At 43.8% G+C, this 23,592-nt stretch overlaps 2 protein-coding genes across 6 annotated transcripts in view; one reads left to right on the forward strand and one right to left on the reverse strand.

The window, feature by feature from the left end:
* FLT1 (fms related receptor tyrosine kinase 1) overlaps positions 1-9,514 on the forward strand; it is a 115,245-nt gene extending 105,731 nt beyond the window's left edge. The window contains exons 29-30 of the mRNA XM_068417993.1: positions 300-391; positions 7,443-9,514. Of these exons, the coding sequence (XP_068274094.1) occupies positions 300-391; positions 7,443-7,647 (297 nt within the window). The 3' untranslated portion in view covers positions 7,648-9,514. The remainder of the gene's footprint in view (positions 1-299; positions 392-7,442) is intronic.
* Positions 9,515-15,916: 6,402 nt separating this feature from the next.
* Positions 15,917-23,592, reverse strand: part of PAN3 (poly(A) specific ribonuclease subunit PAN3) — an 83,520-nt gene continuing 75,844 nt past the window's right edge. For 3 of the 5 annotated variants that reach the window (XM_068425344.1, XM_068425341.1, XM_068425340.1), the window contains 3 exons: positions 22,745-22,809; positions 21,914-22,052; positions 15,917-18,908 (listed from right to left, as the gene is read on the reverse strand). In XM_068425344.1, the coding sequence (XP_068281445.1) occupies positions 18,768-18,908; positions 21,914-22,052; positions 22,745-22,809 (345 nt within the window). In that variant the 3' untranslated portion in view covers positions 15,917-18,767. Of the gene's footprint in view, positions 18,909-19,650; positions 20,331-21,913; positions 22,053-22,744; positions 22,810-23,592 lie in introns of those variants that run through there. The other 2 variants (XM_068425342.1, XM_068425343.1) reach the window with 2 other exon arrangements.

Genomic DNA, 23,592 nt, shown 5'->3' on the forward strand with positions numbered 1-23,592 from the left:
TCTCAAGGCTGAACTAGTGGTTGGCCAGAACCTCACCTGGCATGTAGACACCTTTCTTTTAACGCTCTGTATCTGCATTAACGGCATGTGGCTGCTGCACCCCAAAGCAAGGACAGTTTGGAAAGGCACTGTTAAACACCTGGGCACTACGGCACCTCCAGCAGCATGCAGCATCTGTTTCCTAGTAAAAACAACCAAAACAATGCTGAAAATCAGACCGAAGAGTAATTAAGCCCATTGTAAAAGTAACTTTCTACAGTTAACACCGAATAGGGTTATATCTTTCTTTTTTCTTCAAGGATTACCAAGCAGACAGTGGGATGATGCTGGCTCCAGAAGAACTGAAATGCTTCACATGGACAGGCAGCAAGCAGAAACGGACGCTCTTTGGGTCTGTATTTTATGTTTCCTTCTTCTCCTTTACATTTTAGAGAGCAAAGGAGGATTCAAGGTCCTTGTGCTAAATCAGGCCTAGTGAAAATAGCTGAGGTGTCCCTAGTCCCTGCAAACACTCGCTGAGGTTTGACCTTTCAGTTGAGTCAGCAGTCAGTCAGCTCCCACACCTAACCCTCCCTACGCCTTTGAGGAAACAACACTCAACCTCTTTGGTGCACATGGCCAATATGATTTATTAGCACTCTATTGATCAGCCAGATCCTCAACTTAATGCCAGGCTGGACAAGTGAGTGCCAGAGAGCACCAAACCAAGGTAGCGGTAGCGAACTATAGGAAACGAGCCCTTGGCAGGGAGGGGAGGAGGAACGTGTGGCTACGAAGGATTTGCAGTTGTTTCTGCAAGTCCCCAAGGGCACCCCAGCTGGGACAAGGCTCCCCTGTGCTTGTTTTTGCCCTTCTTTTCCATGACTCAGCTAAGCACAGCCCATTTAACACCCATGGGCTCAGGATGCTAAAGTGGCAACTTTACAATAGATGGATGTGTGGCCTCACTTCTCTTCCTGTCTTTAAGCACTTTAATATATTGGCCACCTTCCTCCACCTAATTCCTGACAGCTGCCCAAGCAGGGAACTCAGGCTGCTCTAAGAAATGCGTTGCACTGACATGAACTCTCTGTAAATGGGAAATGTTTATTTTCTCAATGCCGGCAGTGTCTCAGTTCCCAGCCACCGCGAAGCTGGCAGCATCTGCAGCTGGTTTAGGCTCACCGCTCTCAGCCAGGCCAGGGACTGCTCAGACCCAACCCATCACTCATCTTATGCTGGCAGGAGGTCAGGGCCATCCCACCATCCTGCCTGTGCTGAACTTGTCAGCGACTTGCAGCTGGGCAGGCTGGGAGGTGTAGTATTGTCTCCATGAACAATTGGAGCTGGCTGAAATGTGCGGCCAAGGCAAAGAGGACTTGCTTCAAGAAAAATTCCAGTGACTAAGAGGGCGTTGGTTAAATGCATAGACATACATGTCCGAGAGCGTGCACACTTACACGGCCAAAATACACAGTGTGCGGGGCAAACGTGCTGCTGGCAGGAGTCTGCAATGGAGCACTGCTCATGCGTGGCAAAGCCGGGGTGATTCAAGCCACTCCAAACAAGTGCTGGAAAACCCTTTCTCCTGCCTTGACCATTCACATTTCAGAAAAGAGGCTTGTGAGCGATTTTATGGTACTTTGATTTTATTGAGGCAGTTTTCCGTACTCTTTTTTGAGGAGCCAGGTATTAGAGAGCTTGGAATGCATGCGGATATTAGAGGGCTCCAAAGGATGCAATGTTTCCTAGAAGTGGCTTAACACATTTTTGCTTTGTGTAAATGTGACATTTCTGAGGGCTGCTGCCAGCCGCAGAGACAACATGGCAACGTCCCCAAATCACAGAATCACAGAATCACAGAATCACAGAATGTTAGGGATTGGAAGGGACCTCGAAAGATCATCTAGTCCAATCCCCCTGCCGGGGCAGGATTGCCTAGACCATATCACACAGGAACGCGTCCAGGCGGGTTTTGAATGTCTCCAGAGAAGGAGACTCCACAACCTCTCTGGGCAGCCTGTTCCAGTGTTCAGTCACCCTTACAGTAAAGAAGTTTTTCCTCAAACTTAAGTGGAACCTCCTGTGCTCCAGCTTGCACCCATTGCCCCTTGTCCTGTCAAGGGATGTCACTGAGAAGAGCCTGGCTCCATCCTCTTGACACTTGCCCTTTACATATTTATAAACATTAATGAGGTCACCCCTCAGTCTCCTCTTCTCTAAGCTAAAGAGACCCAGCTCCCTCAGCCTCTCCTCATAAGGGAGATGTTCCACCCCCTTAATCATCTTCGTGGCTCTGCGCTGGACTCTCTCTAGCAGTTCCCTGTCCTTCTTGAACTGAGGGGCCCAGAACTGGACACAATATTCCAAATGCGGCCTCACCAGGGCAGAGTAGAGGGGGAGGAGAACCTCTCTCGACCTGCTGACCACACCCCTTCTAATACACCCCAGGATGCCATTGGCCTTCTTGGCCACAAGGGCACACTGCTGGCTCATGGTCATCCTGTTGTCCACTAGGACCCCCAGGTCCCTTTCCCCTACGCTGGTCTCCAACAGCTCTGTCCCCAACTTGTACTGGTACATGGGGTTGTTCTTGCCCAGATGCAGGACTCTACACTTGCCCTTGTTATATTTCATTAAATTTCTCCCCGCCCAACTCTCCAGCCTGTCCAGGTCTCTCTGAATGGCTGCGCAGCCTTCCGGCATCTCAGCCACTCCTCCCAGTTTTGTGTCATCAGCGAACTTGCTGACAGCGCACTCTAATCCCTCATCCAAGTCATTAATGAATATATTGAATAGAACTGGTCCCAGAACCGACCCTTGCAGAACTCCGCTAGACACAGACCTCCAACTGGACTCTGTCCCGCTGACCACTACTCTCTGGCTTCTTTCCTTCAGCCAGTTCACAATCCACCTCACTACCCGATCATCCAGACCACACTTCCTCAGTTTAGCTGCGAGGATGCTGTGGGAGACCGTGTCAAACGCTTTACTGAAATCGAGATAGACCACATCCACAGCTTTACCATCATCTATCCACCGGGTTACGTCCTCATAAAAGGCTATCAAGTTGGTTAAGCATGACTTCCCGTTGGTGAAGCCATGTTGACTGCCCCTAATGATCCCCCTATCCTTGATGTGCCTAGAGACAGCACCAAGAACAAGTTGCTCCATCACCTTTCCGGGGATGGAGGTGAGGCTGACCGGTCTATAGTTACCCGGGTCCTCCTTCCTGCCCTTTTTGAAGACTGGAGTGACATTCGCTTTCCTCCAGTCCTCAGGCACCTCTCCTGTTGCCCATGACTTAGCAAAGATGATGGAGAGTGGCCTAGCAATGACTTCCGCCAGCTCCCTCAGCACCCGCGGATGCATCCCATCAGGGCCCATGGATTTATGGACATCCAGGTTGCTTAATTGGTCCCTGACCCAGCCCTCATCAACCAAGACAGATTCCTCCTCTATCCTGACTTCTTCTGAGGCCGCAGGGGTCCAGGGCTCCTCAGGACAGCTTCCAACAGTATAGACAGAGGCAAAGAAGGCATTCAGTAACTCCGCCTTCTTTTTATCCGCTGTCTCCAGGACCCCCACCTCATTCATCAGTGGGCCTACATTGCCTCTAGTGTTGGCTTTACCTGCAATGTATTTGAAGAAGCCCTTTCTGAAATGTATGAAATACCTTTTTCTTTGCGTGGCACAGAATACATGGAATGTGCCCCAAGCATCCCTCCAGAACTGCTTTAAGGATCATTTTCAGCTGCAGAAGGAAAAGGAATGCTTGGATGGGAAAAAAAATTGAACTCAACAGTGGCTGCTAGAATGTAAATCCTCAGGGAAACAGAGCAGCTGGCTGAGAACATACAAGGTCATCTGGTCTGCAAGCTAAACAAGTGGTACTGTAGCGCTATGCCAGAAAGCACTCATGTATGTGAATGCACACAGTGACCCTTTAGTCTGCACACGTTCCTAAAAGCAGTGGCTTAGCTAAGTATCCTTTACTTAGGCTAAATTGTAGCAGTAAATAAATACACTTGAAAGTAGTAGTGGAAAGGTAGAGCCTGGAGGGGTTTGACACATGTAAGCTGATCTAACCAGATGCATAGTCCTGCTTCCTCCCTTGCATGTCAAGCATCCTTCTCTGTGGTCCTGCTCCCTCTCTTGTGCTGCCATTTCTGCTTGGCTTGCCTTGCAGAGAGCTGGTTCAGGTCACCAGATTATCAGAAGAACAGAATAGGTTCTGAGCGAGCAGCAGCAGCAGCTCAGCGTCAGGGCAGCTAGTGCCAGCCCCAGGATGAGGAAGGGGTCACCCCCGCTTAGCAGCAGCTTACAGTTAGATCACCTTCAGTGTAACCCCTAACTAGAGCACTTACCATCACACTGTAACCCTCAACACCACAGTTTAGGATACGGATACAAACGCACTCGCAGCAGCGGGTGGGTCCTGAGCCGGGGCCGAGGGTGCTGCGTGGCCGTGCCCTCGCTGCTCCCCACTCGCCTGCAGGCTGGGGCAGGCTGGCCCACCTGCCTTCCTCTGGGCTCCCGCACTTCCCTGCTGCCCAGGGCAGAACGATTGGGCTCGGTGTGGTTTTTCCTCAGTTCGAAGCATCCGAAATCGCATGTGAGCCAGCCAGGCGGGGTGATCCTTTCAGATCAGCACAAGGGCGTGTGCGTGCCCTGGAGCTTGGCACTAGAGGATTCAGACTTGGTGGGGCCACATCTGCCATGCCAGTGCTGAAGGATTGCGTAGGGTGGAAGGAGCCAAACCCAGCGCATCCTACCTGTCTCCAGAAGTGCACCCAGGGTTTGTTTCAGAGGAAATTAATCCGCTGACTCCAGGACAGAGCCAGAGCATGCACTGGTGCTTACTCAGCATGACCAACCCCAGAGCCAGGCCCTGGGGAAAACAAAGCGGGGAGCCAGCTTACCTGGCAGTGCAGGGGTACCCCACTGACCCAGGCAACTCCCCTCCCCTCAGGCTTCCACTGCTGTAGAGGGAAAGGCACCAACATGCAAAGCTCACCCTTGGTTTCACTGTAGGAAACAAGCATCACCCTGAACCCTGGGGAGCCCCTCAGGCCCAGGTGGTGGCCAGGAGCACAACAGAAATGGTTGCCACATGTCTTGGACTTGCTATTGCCATTGAGATGAAAATAAGTGATACCGTGAAGAGCATAAAGAGAGAGAAGTCTTTACTAATGTAAGGCCTCAGGTAACAAGATCCCAACAGAAAGGTTTGGGGGCAGACAAAGAACAAGCTTCTGAGCTCTGCTCCTTTGCAAGTGGAAAGGATCCCAGTTGCAACTCTCCTCTAGCTTTTCAGTATTGCTGAAAAAGTCCAACCCAAGTGAGCCAAAATCTTTGGGCTGGAGCAAACCTCTGAGACAAAGCAAATTGCTAAGCCAGAGAAATGGCCGAGAACTCTACCACTTGTGAGCTGGAACAAGCATCTCAAGAGCTGCAGCCAGACTCTAACCTCCCTCAGTTCTTGAATCTATCAGGAAAGCAGCAGCCATTTCCTCCAACAAATGATCCCAATTAAAAAACAGCTAGACATAGTTTACATTGCTAGAGTGGAAAGGAGATAGTCCACACCTAGAGAAGCCTTTACTGACTATAAGCTTAGTCTCAAAATGAAGCCTGATATGGATGCCAAAATCCCACATGCTCCCTCAAAGTTCTCGGTGGGAGTATATGCCCAGGCACAGCAGTGCACGCAGGGTAAAATTAATAGATGCAGCTCTACTGGTTTAAAGGTTTAGTAATTAAAATAGAAGACAAGTCTAGCTCACAAGAACATTCTCAGGATGCAGAAGCCTGATAATGAATGAAAGGATCAAAGAATGATGGTTTTAAGGCTCCTAACTTTGCATGCACACTCCACTTTTGCCATCCCACTGCTCCCTAATACTCGCAATTAATGTAAATCACAGAAGCGTTTCTCTTTAAACCCTTCACAAAATGCCCATTGAGTCTGTGACTAACCTTGTCACATGGTTACGTAATTTATCCCAAGGCAATTGTACATCTGCCAATAGATGAAATAAAAATGTGGGATGCATCTGCAATCCTCATCAGGAGGGCGCCTCCTCATGAACTCCATCCATCTACAAATAAAAGTAATGGGGTGGTCTTCTTGAGAGGACCCTCCAATTTCCTATAGTAGGACAGAAGACAGAGACCACACTCCTTAAAAAGCACACAGGTTTGTGAGTTAAAGGAGTCAAGAAAATGTGAAATCTGAGAAACTGTTACTTCTCTATTTCTTAATCAGGAAAGGGCCTGTGCTACCAGTTCTGTGCTTCACTTAAAGATCTAATAGTGCAAATTAAAAAGAAAAGCAAAACCCTGGGCTCTGAAAGCCTCAACAGATGTTCTGACTGTCTTCTCTGGAATTCAAGACTAGGGCTGCTAATGTTCCTGACCTTATAAATGGAGTGGGGTGGAGTGCCCATGAACTTATAAAAATACAGGGGAGGGAATCTAATCTTAGGCATTGTGGTCCAACATACGTTTACATTAGGATTTCACATGTAATCAATGATTGAAAATGCTCTGGCTTGTCCTTTGTCTACAGATAAATCTTTGGTATCTAAGTTCAATGGTGTGAAAATTATCTTTGCCTTAACTTTCTTCATAATTGAAAGCGCCCTTTTAAGCACTGTGCTCTCTGAACACGGGTGAGAAAGTGCTGTGAGGTGATCAGTGTCTTCAAGAGCGGCTCAGTTGAGAAGACATTAAACTCCTCTTGTAAAGGGCATCATATAAAAGGCAACCTACAGGATAACTGGTCCTTTGTGGGACAGGAAAACTCTAATTCAAACCAGCAGTTCACGTCTGCTGTTGAGAGAAGCCTGAGAGGAGATACCCAGACCTTGTGTCCTTCCTCACAAACATCTGCCATTTATCTTAAAAATTCATCCCAGCATTAGGCTTTGGGAACACCTACACTAGCAGCTTTCTGCTTTTGCCCGAAGGCTTGAGACGTTTCATTATTTCACTCCTCCTGCTCAAAAAAAACCCAGTTCCCTTCAGAAGAACATTTAAGTGTGGGGACCCTATGCGGATCCACAGCCCAGCGGCAGCACAGATGCCAGACACTGGACACTGCTTTGCCCTGCAATGCAGTTTCACTCTGTAGCACCTGGCACTAGTGAGCGCAACAGAGCTTAGGCTGAGCGATCAAATATTCCCTGTAAGCAGCAAGAAGCTTAATCCTTGAACACAAGCACTTCAATAGAGATGTTCAGTCACAGCATCTCTGTTCAGAAGGGGACTCGAGGGAGACACAGGAAGGCTCTTTCAGTCCTCCGTTCAGCTCTCCCATTGAGCAATCCCATCTGCATCGATGCCGTTGCCATCATCTGAGAATAAACAAAGCTGCTTCTTGTGATGTGGCTTTGCTCAAGTCATTAAAACAAATGCCCATACATGTTAAATATGCTAACAGTGATGCTGCTCTGTTACAGCGTGAAAGGTGCCAGCAGGAGCAAGGAGTCGGTGCTTTCTGGAATAACCAAGCCAAGAAGCTTCTGCAGTTTCAGTTGTGACCAGCTCAGCGACTCCAAGCGAAGATACACATATGGTAACACGGTGCTGGAGAAAATGAAAGCGTGCCATTCTCCCCCTCCCGACTACAACTCCGTGGTCCTTTATTCTCAGCCACCCGTTTGAGTACTTCTAGGCTGAGATTTAAATACGCATTTAATCCAAAAAGTTTCTTCTGAAACACTGTCAGTTTAAAAACTTTGACCCAAGTAATTTTAATTATCCTAAAATTTAAAAAGATATCACTGGCTTAATCTCAGTGATCTGCTTTTCTACAGACTGCAACAAGCATATACAAAATATAGCGAAATACTAATGCTTAGGCCTTGACTTTCCCAATGCTGAACATCAACAGCTGCTACTAAAACTGCCCACTGCTTCTGAAAGCCTGAATGGTCATCGTTACAGAGAAAACCAGTTTGCTGTTTGGTCCCTGGCAGCAGGATGGTATTCTCATGCTCCAGTCACCCAGCCTTTGCTCAGCCCCAGGTGTAGCATCTGTGTCCTAGTCAGGAGAGGTGGCTGGGAGCCCTCGGGAGCCCCCATGTCAGGCATTGGGTGAATTTGCAGCCTGTTGCAGGGGCCTGTATAGTGCTGGAAAATAAAAGACTCTCCAAGAAGAGGAAAACAAGAAACAGACCACGCTCTATGGTTTTTAGTGAAAACTCTACTTTGAGAAAGTTGAGGGAAGGCTAATGCTCCGGGGAAGCTGAATCAGCTAGCTGGGGACAGGGCACCATATGGCTCTTACTGCTCGGGATGGCAAATGCGGTAAGGAGTCTTGTGAGGCAAGAATTTCAATCATGTGTTGCAAAACACAATTGGCAAGGATAGAGGAGAACTAAGACCAGAGGCAGGGCTGCAACAACAGGGAATACAGAACAATTTGGTTTGGATAAGCCTGCTGAAATCAAGTTCATAAAGTTTTCAATTCATGAAGTTTTGCACTTTGTCAGTATGCCAACACACACACTGGAACCAAACCACAAAAGCTAGATATGTTAAAGCCAAGCTCTGTCCACGAAACCTCATGGACCTTCTAACACTGCACTGATTATATTTTATTTATGGGAATCTGTCTGAAAAGACAGGATGGCTACTAAACTGCATATACGTTAAATGAATTGGTCACTAGAGAGTTTGAAGAGGTTAGTTAGAAATGAGAAGACAATTTCCTTGCAAAGTTAGGGCAGCTTTTCCATGAAGACAGTTGAATTTCCAAGTTAGTTACCAGTATATATGTACAGGAATGAAAATGTATCATTCATTTGTAACAGACTTTTGTATAGCATCTCAGAAAGGGCATGAATGTTCTTTGCTTGAGAAAAGGATGCACCATCCCCTTTCATCTTTGAATGCAATATTAAAAAGAGTTGGCCATTTAACACAGTAGCACTGACATCTTCCAAATCAACAACTACTGCCCAATCTCAGCTTCTCATGGTCCAATAGAAATATATATTAACTAAAATGCTACATATAATATGGTTCTGAACTCTTAAAACTCAGCTTAGGAGCTGTGAATCTAACCCACTAACAGACTTGAAGGCAAATGACCTTTTGTGTATTTACAAAGAAAAATGTGCTTGGATATTCAAGTAAAAGAAATATGTACTGCTACTTCTATGCTAAGTATCAATTCTAGATCTTCTTGACCAAGAGATCATCAGTTTTGTATTGATTGCACTTGCTGGTGAGGTATATTTGATCTTGATCAAAACAAGAGGAAAGTTTAAGAAGTGTTTCTTAACTCCAAATGAGCAAAAATAGTTATGGGTTGATGCATCCCAAAGGAAATGTTTGCACAGTGTAAATATATAAATATGCTTTTTGTGCATAAATATTTAAAGAGAACTGGACTACAAAGATTACTTTTATATGAACTCCCTAAGTTTCTTCACATGTGAAGAACTCTTTTTTGTCTTGCATTTTCTGTCTTCATATAACATATTTGACTGCTGAATTGATATAATAAAGTTTGCTTTTGAAAGAATCCACAGAGAGAACTCTGCCAAATGAGTTAATCCAGGGTCAGAGACCGTGCAGCAGATGATTCAGCATCGGGCAGCACTAACACATCTGGCAAACAACCCATCCCATCGGCCAGTTTTGTGAGCAAAGGAGAACACAGAATAATTGCATGGAAGGCACACTTCTCACACAGCAAAACAGATACAGTGATGGACACTTGCACCGCTCCCTGTGTGAGTGACATCCCCTAGATTCAGCATATCTAAGAAGTACTTATTTCTGTCTAGAGGCAAAAAAATTCAACTCTGCCTCTGCAAGAGGCAAGGTTTCATAGTGGGGGAAGAAAAAGCAGCCCATTGACGAACATCCATTCAACTGCCCCCCACCCCCAGTTACTTCTGCAGCTAGAAGACCTGGTACGGACAAAAGCACAGCAATCAGAGCTAAGGTGTCCCCAACAAAGCCTGTTCTGAATCACCTGTGATGAGTTAGTACCTTAGGCCTGGTAGATGCTTTCTCTTCTTCAGGGAACCTCCATAACCCCACCTCATCCATCAGAAGCTGGGGATGCTGCCTCCACAGAGGTGTTGAGTGCTCTCTGCTATACAGCATTTTATTATTTGAGGGGATCTTCAAGCCACACTGCAGATAAACTACACATGAGTGCTGGAAGGCCCCACACTTCAAGAAAGATGTTGAGGTGTTAGAGCAAGTCCAGAGGAGGGCGACCAAGCTGGTGAAGGGTCTGGAGGGTATGACCTATGAGGAACAGCTGTGGGAGCTGGGGTTGTTTAGCCTGGAGAAGAGGAGGCTCAGAGGTGACCTTATTGCAGTCTACAACTACCTGAAGGGAGGTTGTAGTGAAGTGGGAGTCGGCCTCTTCTCCCAGGCAATTAGTGATAGGACAAGAGGACACAGCCTCAAGCTTCGCCAGGGGAGGTTCAGGTTGGACATTAGGAAGAATTTCTTTTCAGAAAGGGTTATTAGACATTGGAATGGGCTGCCCAGGGAGGTGGTGGAGTCACCATCTCTGGATGTGTTTAAGAAAAGACTGGACATGGCACTTAGTGCCATGGTCTAGTTGACAGGGTGGTGTCAGGGCAATGGTTGGACTCAATGATCCCAGAGGTCTCTTCCAACCTGTTTGATTCTGTGATTCTAAGATGAAACTTCCTCTAGGGAGGCAGAACATAACAGCATCACCTGCTGCCACAGGAGTTGTGTAGCTGTTGCTGTGCATTACTACGAAGGAAACTGGACACTAGATAGAGCAACAAAGCTGGTGAAGGGCCTGGAGAACAAGTCTGATGAGGAGTGGCTGAGGGAACTGGGGTTGTTTAGTCTAGAGAAAAGGAGACTGAGGGGAGACCTTAGGGCTGTCTACCAGTACCTGAAAGGAGGTTGTAGTGAGGTGGGTGTTGGTCTGTTCTCCCAGGTAACAAGCGATAGGACGAGAGGAAATGGCCTCAAGTTGTGCCAGGGGAGGTTTAGATTGAATATTGGGAAAAATTTCTTCACGGAAAGGGTTGTCAAGCACTGAAATAGGCTGCCCAGGGAAGTGGTGGAGTCACCAACCCTGGAGGTATTTAAAAGACAAGTAACTGTGGTGCTTAGGGATATGGTTTAGTGGTGGACGTGGTAGTGTTAAGGTTAATGGTTGGCCTCAATGATCTCAAAGGTCCTTTCCAACCAAAAGGATTCTATGATTCTATAAGTGCATCAATCACGCTTACTGCAGCTTATATAATAAAATTTCTAAACCATTCCAATTTAAGGGATAATGACTCCACGTTAAATGTATGCAGGGAGTATTGACAACTTCACATATATTGCATACAATTTTACACTACATGAGCATGGTTAGGATTGGATGGGCATAGGAGATTTTACCCCATCAGTAAATCATCTCACCTTTGCTGGTTAACAATACAGAAAAATAATTCTGTGAAATGAAGCTGTCATGACTTCACATGCAAATTCTCAGAGAAATTAATATACTTTGTTAGTGGGCCAAAAAGCTCAATAAACATGAAAGCAAGGGTACTTTAACAGTTTTCAAAATTAGGGCTTGTCTAGTAAAGCAGATTTGATCCAGCAGAAGCAGATGGGACTTGACTTGGGAGTTGAGCCGGGACTTTACCCGGCGGAAGAAGACCAAAATGGATGTGGGAACCCAGACAGAGCTCCCACGGAAGGAGGCGATGGTGCAGGTCAGAGGCTGCAGGGAATGCTTCAGTGTCTCTGTGGTGACAGGGGGCTGTGTGCGCTGTGAGCAAGTAGATGATCTGCTTGGCCGAGCGGCACAGCTGCAAAGCCAGGTTGAAAGGCTTCAAGCCAAAGTAGAAAGGCTTAGGAGCATTCGGGAGGCTGAAATGGAGATAGACTGGTGGAGCCAGGCTCTGCCTTCCCTGCAACAAAAATGGGAGCACCTGCCGGAGAGCTCCCAGGATCGAGGGACCCCTGTACTCTGCCCCTCTCAGGTGGAAAACAATAACCTGGAGGAGAGGAGTGAGTGGAGGCAAGTCGATGGCCGTGGCAAAAGGCGAGTGTCCTCCTTGCCTACCTTGCCTCCACAGGTGCCTCTGAGCAATAGATATGAAGCCCTAATGGAATACAGCCGGTCCAATGGGGATGTGGTGGAGAGGCAACCTATATCAGAGGTCCCACCACAGTCAGAAAAACCTGACAGGCGTATAGCTACCTCCTCCACAAGGAAGAAGAGAAGAGTTTTAGTGGTTGGAGACTCCTTCCTAAAGGGATCTGAGGGCCCAATATGCAGAGCTGACCCCCATCACAGGGAGGTCTGCAGCCTGCCTGGAGCCCGAATCAGGGATATCACCAGGAAACTCCCCAACCTGGTGAAGGCCACAGACTACTACCCCCTGCTGATCTTCCAGACAGGTGGGGAAGAAGCTGCATCCCGTAGTCTGAGGGGGATGAAGAAAGACTACAAGGCCCTAGGACGGTTGGTGAAAGAGTCTGGGGCACAAGTTGTTTTCTCCTCCCTCCTCCCATTTTCAGGTAATGATGTGGGATGGAATAGTAGGATTCTCTCTATTAATGCCTGGCTATGAGACTGGTGCTACAGGCAGGGCTTTGGGTTCTTTGATAATGCCTGGTTTTATAAGACACCAGGCGTGACTGTAATACATGGGAAAGGCTTATGTCGTAGGGGCAAAAGGGTTCTGGGACAGGAATTAGCAGGGCTCATTCAGAGAGCTTTAAACTAGATTCGAAGGGGGATGGGGTAGTAGCTGGGCTTGCACCACTGGGGCAATGCTCTAGTGTTGAGGCAGACCAGGAGGCCTCCCATCCCCCTGGGGTAAAATCGGTGTCCTCAGCTCGCTCCCTGAAATGCCTGTACACCAATGCACGCAGCATGGGGAATAAACAGGAGGAGTTGGAAATCCGTGTTCGGTCGGGGGGCTATGATTTAGTGGCAATTACAGAGACTTGGTGGGACGCCTCGCATGACTGGAATGTGGTCATGGATGGCTATGTCTTGTTCAGGAAAGACAGGCCGCTAAGGAGAGGTGGTGGAGTTGCTCTTTATGTGAGTGGGCAGCTAGAATGTATTGAGTTCTGTCCAGGGGCGGATCAGGAGTGAGTTGAGAGTTTGTGGGTGCGAATTAAGGGGCAGGCTGGCAGGGGTGATACTGTTGTGGGTGTCTATTACAGGCCACCAGATCAGGATGAGGAGGGTGATGAAGCCTTCTACAGGCAGCTGAGAGCAGTCTCGCAATTACAGGGCCTGGTTGTCATGGGGGATTTCAACTACCCTGATATTTGCTGGGAGGACTACTCAGCCAGCCATCCTCAGTCCAGGAGGTTCCTCCAGTGCATTGATGATAACTTTCTGATGCAAATGGTGGACGAGCCAACTAGGAGAGGAGCGTTGCTGGATCTTATCCTCACTAACAAGGAGGGTCTGGTTGAAGAGGTGAAGGTTGAGGGCAGCCTTGGTTGTAGTGACCATGAGATGGTAGAGTTCAGGATCTCATGTGGCAGGAACAGAATAGCTAGCAGAATCACAACCCTGGACTTCAGGAGGGCCAACTTTGGCCTTTTCAAGCAATTGCTAGGGGAAATCCCATGGAACAGGGTACTAGAAGGTAAGGGGGCCCAAGATAGTTGGTTAGCATTCAAGGACTGCTTCTTCCGAGCTCAAGATCAGAGCATCCCAGCAGGTAGGAAGTCAAGGAAGGGTACCAGGAGACCTACATGGTTAAACAGGGAACTGCTGGGCAAACTCAAGTGGAAGAAGAGGGTGTACAGATCATGGAAGGAGGGGCTGGCCACTTGGGAGGAATATAAGTCTGTTGTCAGAGGATGTAGGGAGGCAACTAGGAAAGCTAAGGCCTCCTTGGAATTAAACCTTGCAAGAGAGGTCAAGGACAGCAGAAAGGGCTTCTTCAAATACATTGCAGGTAAAGCCAACACTAGAGGCAATGTAGGCCCACTGATGAATGAGGTGGGAGCCCTGGAGACAGAGGATAAAAAGAAGGCGGAGCTACTGAATGCCTTCTTTGCCTCTGTCTATACTGCTGGAGGCTGTCCTGAGGAGCCCCAGACCCCTGAGGCCCCAGAAGAAGTCAGGATAGAGGAGGAATCTGTCTTGGTAGATGAGGGCTGGGTCAGGGATCAATTAAGCAATCTGGACTTCCATAAATCCATGGGCCCTGATGGGATGCACCTGCGGGTGCTGAGGGAGCTGGCGGAAGTCATTGCTAGGCCACTCTCCATCATCTTTGCTAAGTCGTGGGCAACGGGAGAGGTGCCTGAGGACTGGAGGAAAGCGAATGTCACTCCAGTCTTCAAAAAGGGCAAGAAGGAGGACCCGGGTAACTATAGACCGGTCAGCCTCACCTCCATCCCCGGAAAGGTGATGGAACAACTTGTTCTTGGTGCTGTCTCTAGGCACATCAAGGACAGGGGGATCATTAGGGGCACTCAGCATGGCTTCACCAAGGGAAAGTCATGCTTAACCAACTTGATAGCCTTTTATGAGGACGTAACCCGGTGGATAGATGACGGTAAAGCTGTGGATGTGGTCTAGCTTGATTTCAGTAAAGCGTTTGACACGGTCTCCCACAGCATCCTCGCAGCTAAACTGAGGAAGTGTGGTCTGGATGATCGGGTAGTGAGGTGGATTGTGAACTGGCTGAAGGAAAGAAGCCAGAGAGTGGTGGTCAATGGGACAGAGTCCACTTGGAGGTCTGTGTCTAGCGGAGTCCCGCAAGGGTCGGTACTGGGACCAGTTCTATTCAATATATTCATTAATGACTTGGATGAGGGAATAGAGTGCACTGTCAGCAAGTTCGCTGATGACACAAAACTGGGAGGAGTGGCTGAGATGCCGGAAGGCTGCGCAGCCATTCAGAGAGACCTGGACAGGCTGGAGAGTTGGGCGGGTAGAAAGTTAATGAAATATAACAAGGGCAAGTGTAGAGTCCTGCATCTGGGCAAGAACAACCCCATGTACCAGTACAAGTTGGGGACAGACCTGTTGGAGACCAGAGTACGGGAAAGGGACCTGGGGGTCCTAGTGGACAACAGGATGACCATGAGCCAGCAGTGTGCCCTTGTGGCCAAGAAGGCCAATGGCATCCTGGGCTGTATTAGAAGGGGTGTGGTTAGCAGGTCGAGAGAGGTTGTCCTCCCCCTCTACTCTGCCCTGGTGAGGCCGCATCTGGAATATTGTGTCCAGTTCTGGGCCCCTCAGTTCAAGAAGGACAGGGAACTGCTAGAGAGAGTCCAGTGCAGAGCCACGAAGATGATTAAGGGAGTGGAACATCTTCCTTATGAGGAGAGGCTGAGGGAGCTGGGTCTCTTTAGCTTAGGAGACTGACGGGTGACCTCATTAATGTTTATAAATATGGAAAGGGCAAGTGTCATGAGGATGGAGCCAGGCTCTTCTCAGTCACATCCATTGACAGGACAAGGGGCAATGGGTGCAAGCTGGAACACAGGAGGTTCCACATAAATATGAGGAAAAACTTCTTTACGGTGAGGGTGACCGAACACTGGAACAGGCTGCCCAGAGAGGTTGTGGAGTCTCCTTCTCTGGAGACATTCAAAACCCGCCTGGACGCGTTCCTGTGTGATATGGTCTAGGCAATCCTGCTCCAGCAGGGGGATTGGACTAGATGATCTTTCGAGGTCCCTTCTAATCCCTAACATTCTGTGATTCTGTGATTCTGTGGGAGTTAAGGAAATGTGTATTAGTACAATTCCAGTCAACAACTTCTGTAAGTTTTAGGACACCTGATACACTCTAAGTGGGAAGCACTAAATGTGCTTTGTGACTCATGATCGTTTAAACTCTGCATTGCAGACCGAGTGAATAGAAAAGAAGTACGATAGAATGAAATACAGTTCCAGCACCAAAGTTGAAAATCCCTGTATCCAACTTCAGAACTTCACATTGTCAAAATAAGGCCATGTTATTTCTGGTATTCTTTATTAAAAATACTGCTGTACACATGAAGAATGAAAACAGGATTAAACATGAGTAACACATATTGGGATCATGACATTAGAACTTAACATACTGGTGCTTTTTAGGGGAAGCAGTTGACACCTGAATTACTGAAACAAGGGCAAATCAAAAATACATAGGTACCCTCAACAAAATATTTACAATATAGTAAATACAGCAACAGAATTTAAAACAGGTACAAAAATTAAAATGACCAACATCAGGCAATTTCAAAGGTTGTCCCTTCTGTGCTTTTAGCTGTAAGAAATAGGAAGGTAAGAATTAAATTTCCCATCTGGTGCTCAGAGCACATCCTGGTGGCTCTTCTTTTTAAAGACAGGTACACAGTTCTTCCTATGAATGGATCAAACTACAGCTTTAGGACAACCTTCTAAATGGAATTAAAATGGGGTAGAAGGGCTCTCCCCAAAAAAACACCCAAGCTAAACTTCAGACTGTTCAAATCATTCCCAAACATGGACCAAATGAAATAAATAGAAAACAAAGCTCAACTTTTTTTTTTTTTTTTTTTTTTTAGGTATTACCTGACACCAAATATTTTCTGGCTGACACTATGTATGAAAACTTATTAGCTGTCTACCTTTTTATTTTTAAACCAAGTCCTGAGGTTACTAGGGGCTGAAGCAAACTGACATTATGCAAATACACACAGGTTTGCAATTTAGACATGTCTTGCAGAGGGTGGTTTGCTGGTCTAAAAAGGATGAGAATTCAAGCCCTATTTTACCCCTGCCTTAAACTTTCACAAAATATTGGTCCACAAATTAAATTTTCAAAGGTTCCCAAACCCCATAACTGAACAGATGATCCCCTTTCATTTTCAAAGAAAACAATACTGGAAAAAACCTCAGCCCGCTTATAAATTAAGCATTTCATATTTCTTCTAGAATACAAGTACTTCTTTTTTGTACAAAAGAATTACAATATGATTTGTCAAAAAACATATAAAAGACAGCTGCTCTTCCTCAAATACATGAGCTAATGATAAAAGACTGTTTTGCATGTTCACTTTTCAAAGTTCCTGTTCCTTTTGTATTAAAAAGAACATTCTGGCAACTGTTATCATTTGAATATTAAACATTATGTTCCTTTTAAAATTCATTCGATCAAATGCAACAATAATTGATTTTTAAACTCAACAACTGATGCTACCTAATGTGGATTCAACCACATTTTCTAAAATGTGTAAAGCATGTCCCTAGTCTTCAAAGCTTTCGATGTGAAGAGAGTTGCTTTTTTCTTGATGCAAGTCTCAAGGCGGAGAATCATTTTAAAGCTTATAAAAGTGGACAGAGAAATATTAAAAACTTCTCTGAAAACTACAAATATTGAGAATTATTAAAATTGATGTCAGTAACATCAGTTGCAAGTGCTTAGAGTCTGTCCTGACCTTTTGAGTTTCCACATTTTCTTCATGGTGAGCACCCAGTGCTATTAAAACATTCAGTGCTGGGAAAGGATAGATACAGTCTTCACTACTGCTTTAAGAAAGGAAATTCCTACATATTTGGCAGTCTTCAGTATCAAAGTGTAGGTGTTTAACTAGAAATCCCATAAATACACAAGTTTGGAGACAACTGCATGTCCAAATATTAGAAAGGTAATTGAGGAGGAAAATTCCAGACTTTTGAGACTGAATTACTTCAGGAATATTCATGTGTTGAGTATTATCAAAAGTAATATTACTTTGGGCTAAGCAGTGACTGCAAAGGCACAGCAGATCATTATCCCTCCAGATTCAGGCTGTAAAACTTGAAAAGCTCTTGATGCCAGACAACTGCTGTGTTTAGTTAATCTTCTTTTAACAGTGTCTTTGTATCTGTATCCAGTGTAGCGTACCATAATAAAGCTGTGGTTCAAAGAACAGAACTTTATACAAAAATTATACTGTAAATAACCTAAAGTAATACACTCCTGAAACTTCAGGCATTTAAACAATTTCTTTAAAAAAAATCTATTAAAAAAATTGCATAAATGTAAATGCTTCTGACTAGCAGGAAAAACGTACAAACAGTTTTTAAAAGGCGCTGGTTGTGTTTAGAGCAGGTTTGATATGCTCCTTAAATTATAGATGTTTCCCATTATGCTATTTTCATCACTTCGCTTAGACAAAGCTTAAATCAAATGACAGGGGACTTTCTTTCCTTTTTTTTTGGTCAATTCACCGATACTTCACTTGACCGGTTTTAAAAAGTTTCGTCTTCTCACATTTCTTTGAGCTAACAGTGGGTGGCATACAGAGCTTGCATACAACACTTTTACAGAGGTTACGAACTAAACGGTCATTAATAGAACACAATTTATATTAAATTATTTACCTGGTCCTTTATGCTATTCTGGGTGCAAATAATATCAAAAATGAATAAATTTTGCTATATCCTCAGTGACAAAAATGTATCCCAGAAATGTCCTTGCAAAGAGTTTCCCTTAAGTATACAATGTGGCAAAACTTCAGAGATCAGAAAAGTCTTAAAAAAATTAAAATTAGTGCATATACAAGTGGAAAAAATAAAAGCAGGAACATCATGCACCTGATGTGTTCCTTAATCTAAAATAAATTCTTCACAGATAAAGCCTCCAATGGCAGCCTTAGCTCTAGGATAAGTGAAACATTCTTCCCTTCAAGTAACAGTGTACCTGACTGAAGTGCAAGCAGCTTTGCTCATCTCCTGTTTGTTTCCCAAATGTGAAATGAGATGACAACAACAATTCAGCTGTAGTGCAATTTGCTATTGGTTAAGTTCCTCAGCAATGTCCTGCATGCTTTCAGCAAATACTACAACTGACCATCTGCGGCTGCAATCAGTTCTTGAAAAGTGTTTTCAAAGCAGCGTTTTAAATCGCTGTAAGTTACCACAAGTACACTCTTCTCATCTCTGGAAATGAGGCTTATTTTTTCTGGCACACCAGCATCTAACTGTAACAAGAATGCAAAAGATAAAATAAAAGAAGTGTGAAAGAAATGGCAAAACATTTCCCCAATAACAAAAGCAATCAATTTCTTGGCAAGTACGTTGTTGTGGTGCAGTTCAAATCTGCTAACACCACAGAAAGGAAGGATCTGAATTGCACCACAACAACGTACTTGCCAAAAAACCGAGACATTTTGGTCTTAACCTGATGGACATTCCAGACCTTTGGACTAGGTTACCACTGTTTTCTTCCCTTTCCATAAAGCATTAGCTAATCCTGCAATGCTCTCTTCCCCTGTGTAGAAAGCCTAGCAAAATTTCCATATAGCTCCTGATGAACAAAACCATGTTTGACATTACATTTGCACATAAGATCCACAAGCCTCCATGTAGGTAAATTACTTCTTGCACACTCTAAAATGAAATAATGGATGGACCAGCCCCAGGTAGTCTGAAAACCGGTAGAAACCCAAACATCACATTTTTGGCAGTACTGGAAACAAACTAGTTCCCAAGCTGTATGGTACATTTCATCCCTTACTCAAAAAAAAAAAAAAAAAAAAATTACCTAGTTATAATCCATAAACAATTAGATAATCTGCAGTTAAAGTCTGTTCCACAGTTGTTTTCATGTTTTGTTCTGACTTCCCAAATTCAATGTTACAAAACTGTAAGTTACGCTACGTACTTTAGAGATGTACACTAAATCCTAATTTGGAACAGCGGAATATCCTACTTTACATGCTGAAGTCCCTCCCAACACTATATCTTATGTTCTCCTCACTTTGCATGAAATGTTCATCAATGGAGAATTGCCAGACTCTCTTATAAAGCAAAACTTTTGTAGCTCTGTTTTAGTTGATATATTGATATTTCCGAATACTTGACACTACAAATTTTCTTGTTCCAATACAGAAGGTGGGGCAGAGACAAGTGGGATATGACACTATTGATTCAATCTTTGGAAATACAACCCCAGCAGGATTAAATAAATGTATTATAATGTTGTACTGAATAGCAGAAGAACAATTGTCACTGAGATGTTCCACTGGCTGCTGTCTGGAGCAACACAGCAAGTTGGAAATTTCTTGTATTTGTCTTCTAAAATAATGTTCTGAGCATAACCTTAAAAGCTGGAATCTCCCCAATTTAAAGTTCCTGCTTTGTGAATAGCTTCAGAAGGACAAAAGCAAGCCAATTAGCTTTTAATTCTTGTAGAGTAGGATAAAAACACCAGCCTCTTCCAACATCCATTACAAAATACTATCATGATTAAGGTGTTTATGAAATATTGTCTACTGTTCCCATTAGCATCATACAAGAAATCAGTGAATTACCTTAATGAATGTAGGATATGGAAGATCTGTATTAAGAAAGTCACACAGCTAACTAGAAACATCAATATTTATGGCTTGCTTTCTCTCCTCCTGTGGAGGTATAAATCAGTATCTCAGCTGAAAAGATCCCCAAAACGCCACATTGAAAAAAAGATATTTTTTTTTTTAAACAATAGGGTAATTTTCATTCAAAAGGAATGCTTTTGGACTGTAGCAGGAAAGCCTAAATAACCACTTCTACTAGTACACTCTACAGCTTCAAAAGTGTTTTTCAGAGTGTATTTCCAAAGTAGAGTTCTGTAAGCCTTACATTTTTTTGTGTGCTGAGCCCACAACCACAGAAGAGAAGAGCCTCTGTTTAAGAAGGTAAGCCATGAACATTTATAGAACAAGGCATTATTTGACACAGTCTCTTACCTGACCTACGAATTCAGGACTGTCCCCCTCTTGCTACAGTACTGTATGGGTCACTGCTTTCAAATCATGATGGCATTTCACTGCCTATTTGAATATCAACATGCTTTCTTTTTGATTTAGCCTCAATCCCTTTAATGTCCTTTTTAAAGTGATTACAGACACCAACCAGAAAGATAAAAAGGAGGTTAAAGAAACAAACAGCAGTGGTCGAATAGGCTGACAATTTAGAAGATTTAACTGTAGTAAAGTCAGTTGTTACATGTCAAAGGATCTGAATATACGCCATTTTTTCTGGAAGAGAAAGTTGGCTATCCTAATCCTAGAAAAGAAAATACTAGCCACTGAAACGGTATAGTCAGTGTCTGCATCACCAGTTCTCTATGGAGTGGAATGACCAAGCAGCTACCAAAAAAAAAGGAGCATCTTAGTCTCCTATGAATTACTGAAGTGTGGCAAAACAATGTAAAAGAAGTTGAAAGCTGATCTGCCAATAAAAAAAAAAAAAATCAGCTCACATACTTTTTTAATTTACGGAGCGAGACAAGTTCTACAGCTACTGAAGATCTTGTGGTCTCTCACACGTCCCCTGCTATTACTCACAAGAGTGCTCAGCTAAAATTTTGCTAGTGGTGCAGCTCTTGGAAAACTGCAAATAGCTTTTTTAAAATCAACCTTAGAAAACAAAGGGCTGGAGAGGCTAGGGAAGTTATCAGAAGTGGACTTAACATTTTAAGTCACAGAAATTTTCCAGCACTGTCCTAGATGGTAAGGATTTTGCACAAATTTCTACTGCAGTTTGCCTCCTGTCTCCTATTCTGGTCAGGAGAGTTTAGGAATGGATCCTCTTGCCTTATGACCATCCTCTGAGATAACTACATCAGCAGAAACCTCCCCCAGTTAACGGGGTTTTATGGATCCTTTATGCTGTGTTGAAAGACCAGAGTAGCATAAAGGGACCAGCATTGCTTATCCACAGTATTCAATGCATTCTAGGATGAAAAGTTAATACTGCATCTCATGCTGTATTACCGAATTCCAAGTTTTAATATTAATATACTAAGTTTATTTAAAATATCCATAAATATTTGAATATTAGCTTAGTGAATACATTGTTTTCATCCAAAACAGGGGGAAAATAACCACCATTTAAATCAACAAAATTAACCTGCCAATGCCAACTTGCTTTGAAGTGGAATATTATTTTAAAGAAAGTTAACCCAAACAAATTTTTAAAAGCTAACCCAAGTACAGTGTACCTTGTTAAGACATGAGATAATGTGACTGAGGTCAATCCAAGGAGTACCCGCTTCTGTCACCTGATGGAAAAGGTGATCTCGAAAGAGCTTTAGTAAATACCTGTCTCCAGTTTCTGACCACGTTGGGTCTTTCTGAAACCTGGTGTAAAACAAAGGCTCATATTAAAGCTCAGAAAGTTAAGAAAAAACAAAACCCACAGATATATGTAATTCTTCAGTCTGAACTGAGTAATCTTACTGCTCTAAGCCACCTTTATAATTTGCAATTTAAATTACAGTCTCCCTGCTGCCACAAACAGAAGATAACATATTCAAAGTTTCTCAGCTGCTGAAGTACCCAAAGCTAATGCCTACCAAGGGCCACAGAAAAGTCATGGAAGAGAGCAAGAGTTACCTTCAACAAGTTTAACATGTAAATGTTAGAAACCAGCATTACGAACACAACTCCAAGTCTATTCAATAGGATGGGAAAATGAACACTTCATTTTTATGTAGTAGTTGATAAAAAATAAGCTGAAAATTCACTAGCTTAAGACCAATATCTACAGGTAAAGCAAGCTATGGATTGCCTCAAAAACTATTGTCACTCAGAAGAGACTGCTAAGAGAAACCATACTAAAAAAATGAAGCAACTTTGGCATATCTATTTGTAGCCTTCTCTTTAAAATTTTGGTCAAAGTTGCTTATCTTATTTTTATCAAGGCTTCTTAAATGCTCATTTCTTCAGGGGAAAATATGGAGAAATGTTTAGCTTAAATTTATGAAGGAAGAAACCTCACATTGCAAACTGGGTTTTACATACTCTACACCATGAAAACAAGTATTTCTTACTCTGGCCTCTCATTGATTGTTCCCAGTTTTGCTAGAAGCCTAAACAACCTTCCATTTTGCACCTCCTAGAAAACAAGAAAGAGGTTATTAAAGTTTCTGAAACATAAAATGAAGACACTTACTTGCAAAAGATATACAGTAGTAATGCTGATGAAGCACTATTAATTACAATGATTTATTTAATCTAAGAAGAGGGGTGTAGTTTTTTCAGAAAGAGATTGAATGCATTATATTGTGCATCGGTAGCCCAATGATCATTTTAGTACTTCATATTTAAGTTATAAGGTGGGGATTTAACAACTAACAACACCTCGCTGCCCCAGCAGGAACTGGATGAGGCAACCTATTTCTTTGCAGAAACATAAGTCTAGTCTCTTGTCAGCCTATACTTACAGGTATGCTAAAATACAGTCAGTTAAACAAGAAGAATATGTTTATATATATACACATAGTTACCAAGATCTGTAGAAGTACATAGTATAATACCTTATTTCAGCTAAAGATGAGAAGAAACATAATCTACCACATTTGTTTTTCAGAAATGCTTTGTAGGCCATTAGTAGTAAATATTAAGCAAAAATAATATCAGACTAACATTCAAAGTACAATTGATTCCAAATATAATTTTGAGACAAGTTTTTCCAAAAAAGCTAGAATTTAAGTCTTAAAACAATATAAATTCTGCATCCATCAATGACAGAGATAAAGCAATGAGAATGACCTCACACACACAAGACATTAGAATTATAGATGCTTAGAATACATGCAATTGAAAAAAATTGATTTCATACATTTTTCCTCATCACTTAGGACATAGTAAAAAGAGTTACATCCTAGCTTACATTACA

The sequence above is a fragment of the Nyctibius grandis genome, chromosome 2 (assembly GCF_013368605.1).
Source record: "Nyctibius grandis isolate bNycGra1 chromosome 2, bNycGra1.pri, whole genome shotgun sequence".
NCBI lineage: Eukaryota > Metazoa > Chordata > Aves > Nyctibiiformes > Nyctibiidae > Nyctibius > Nyctibius grandis.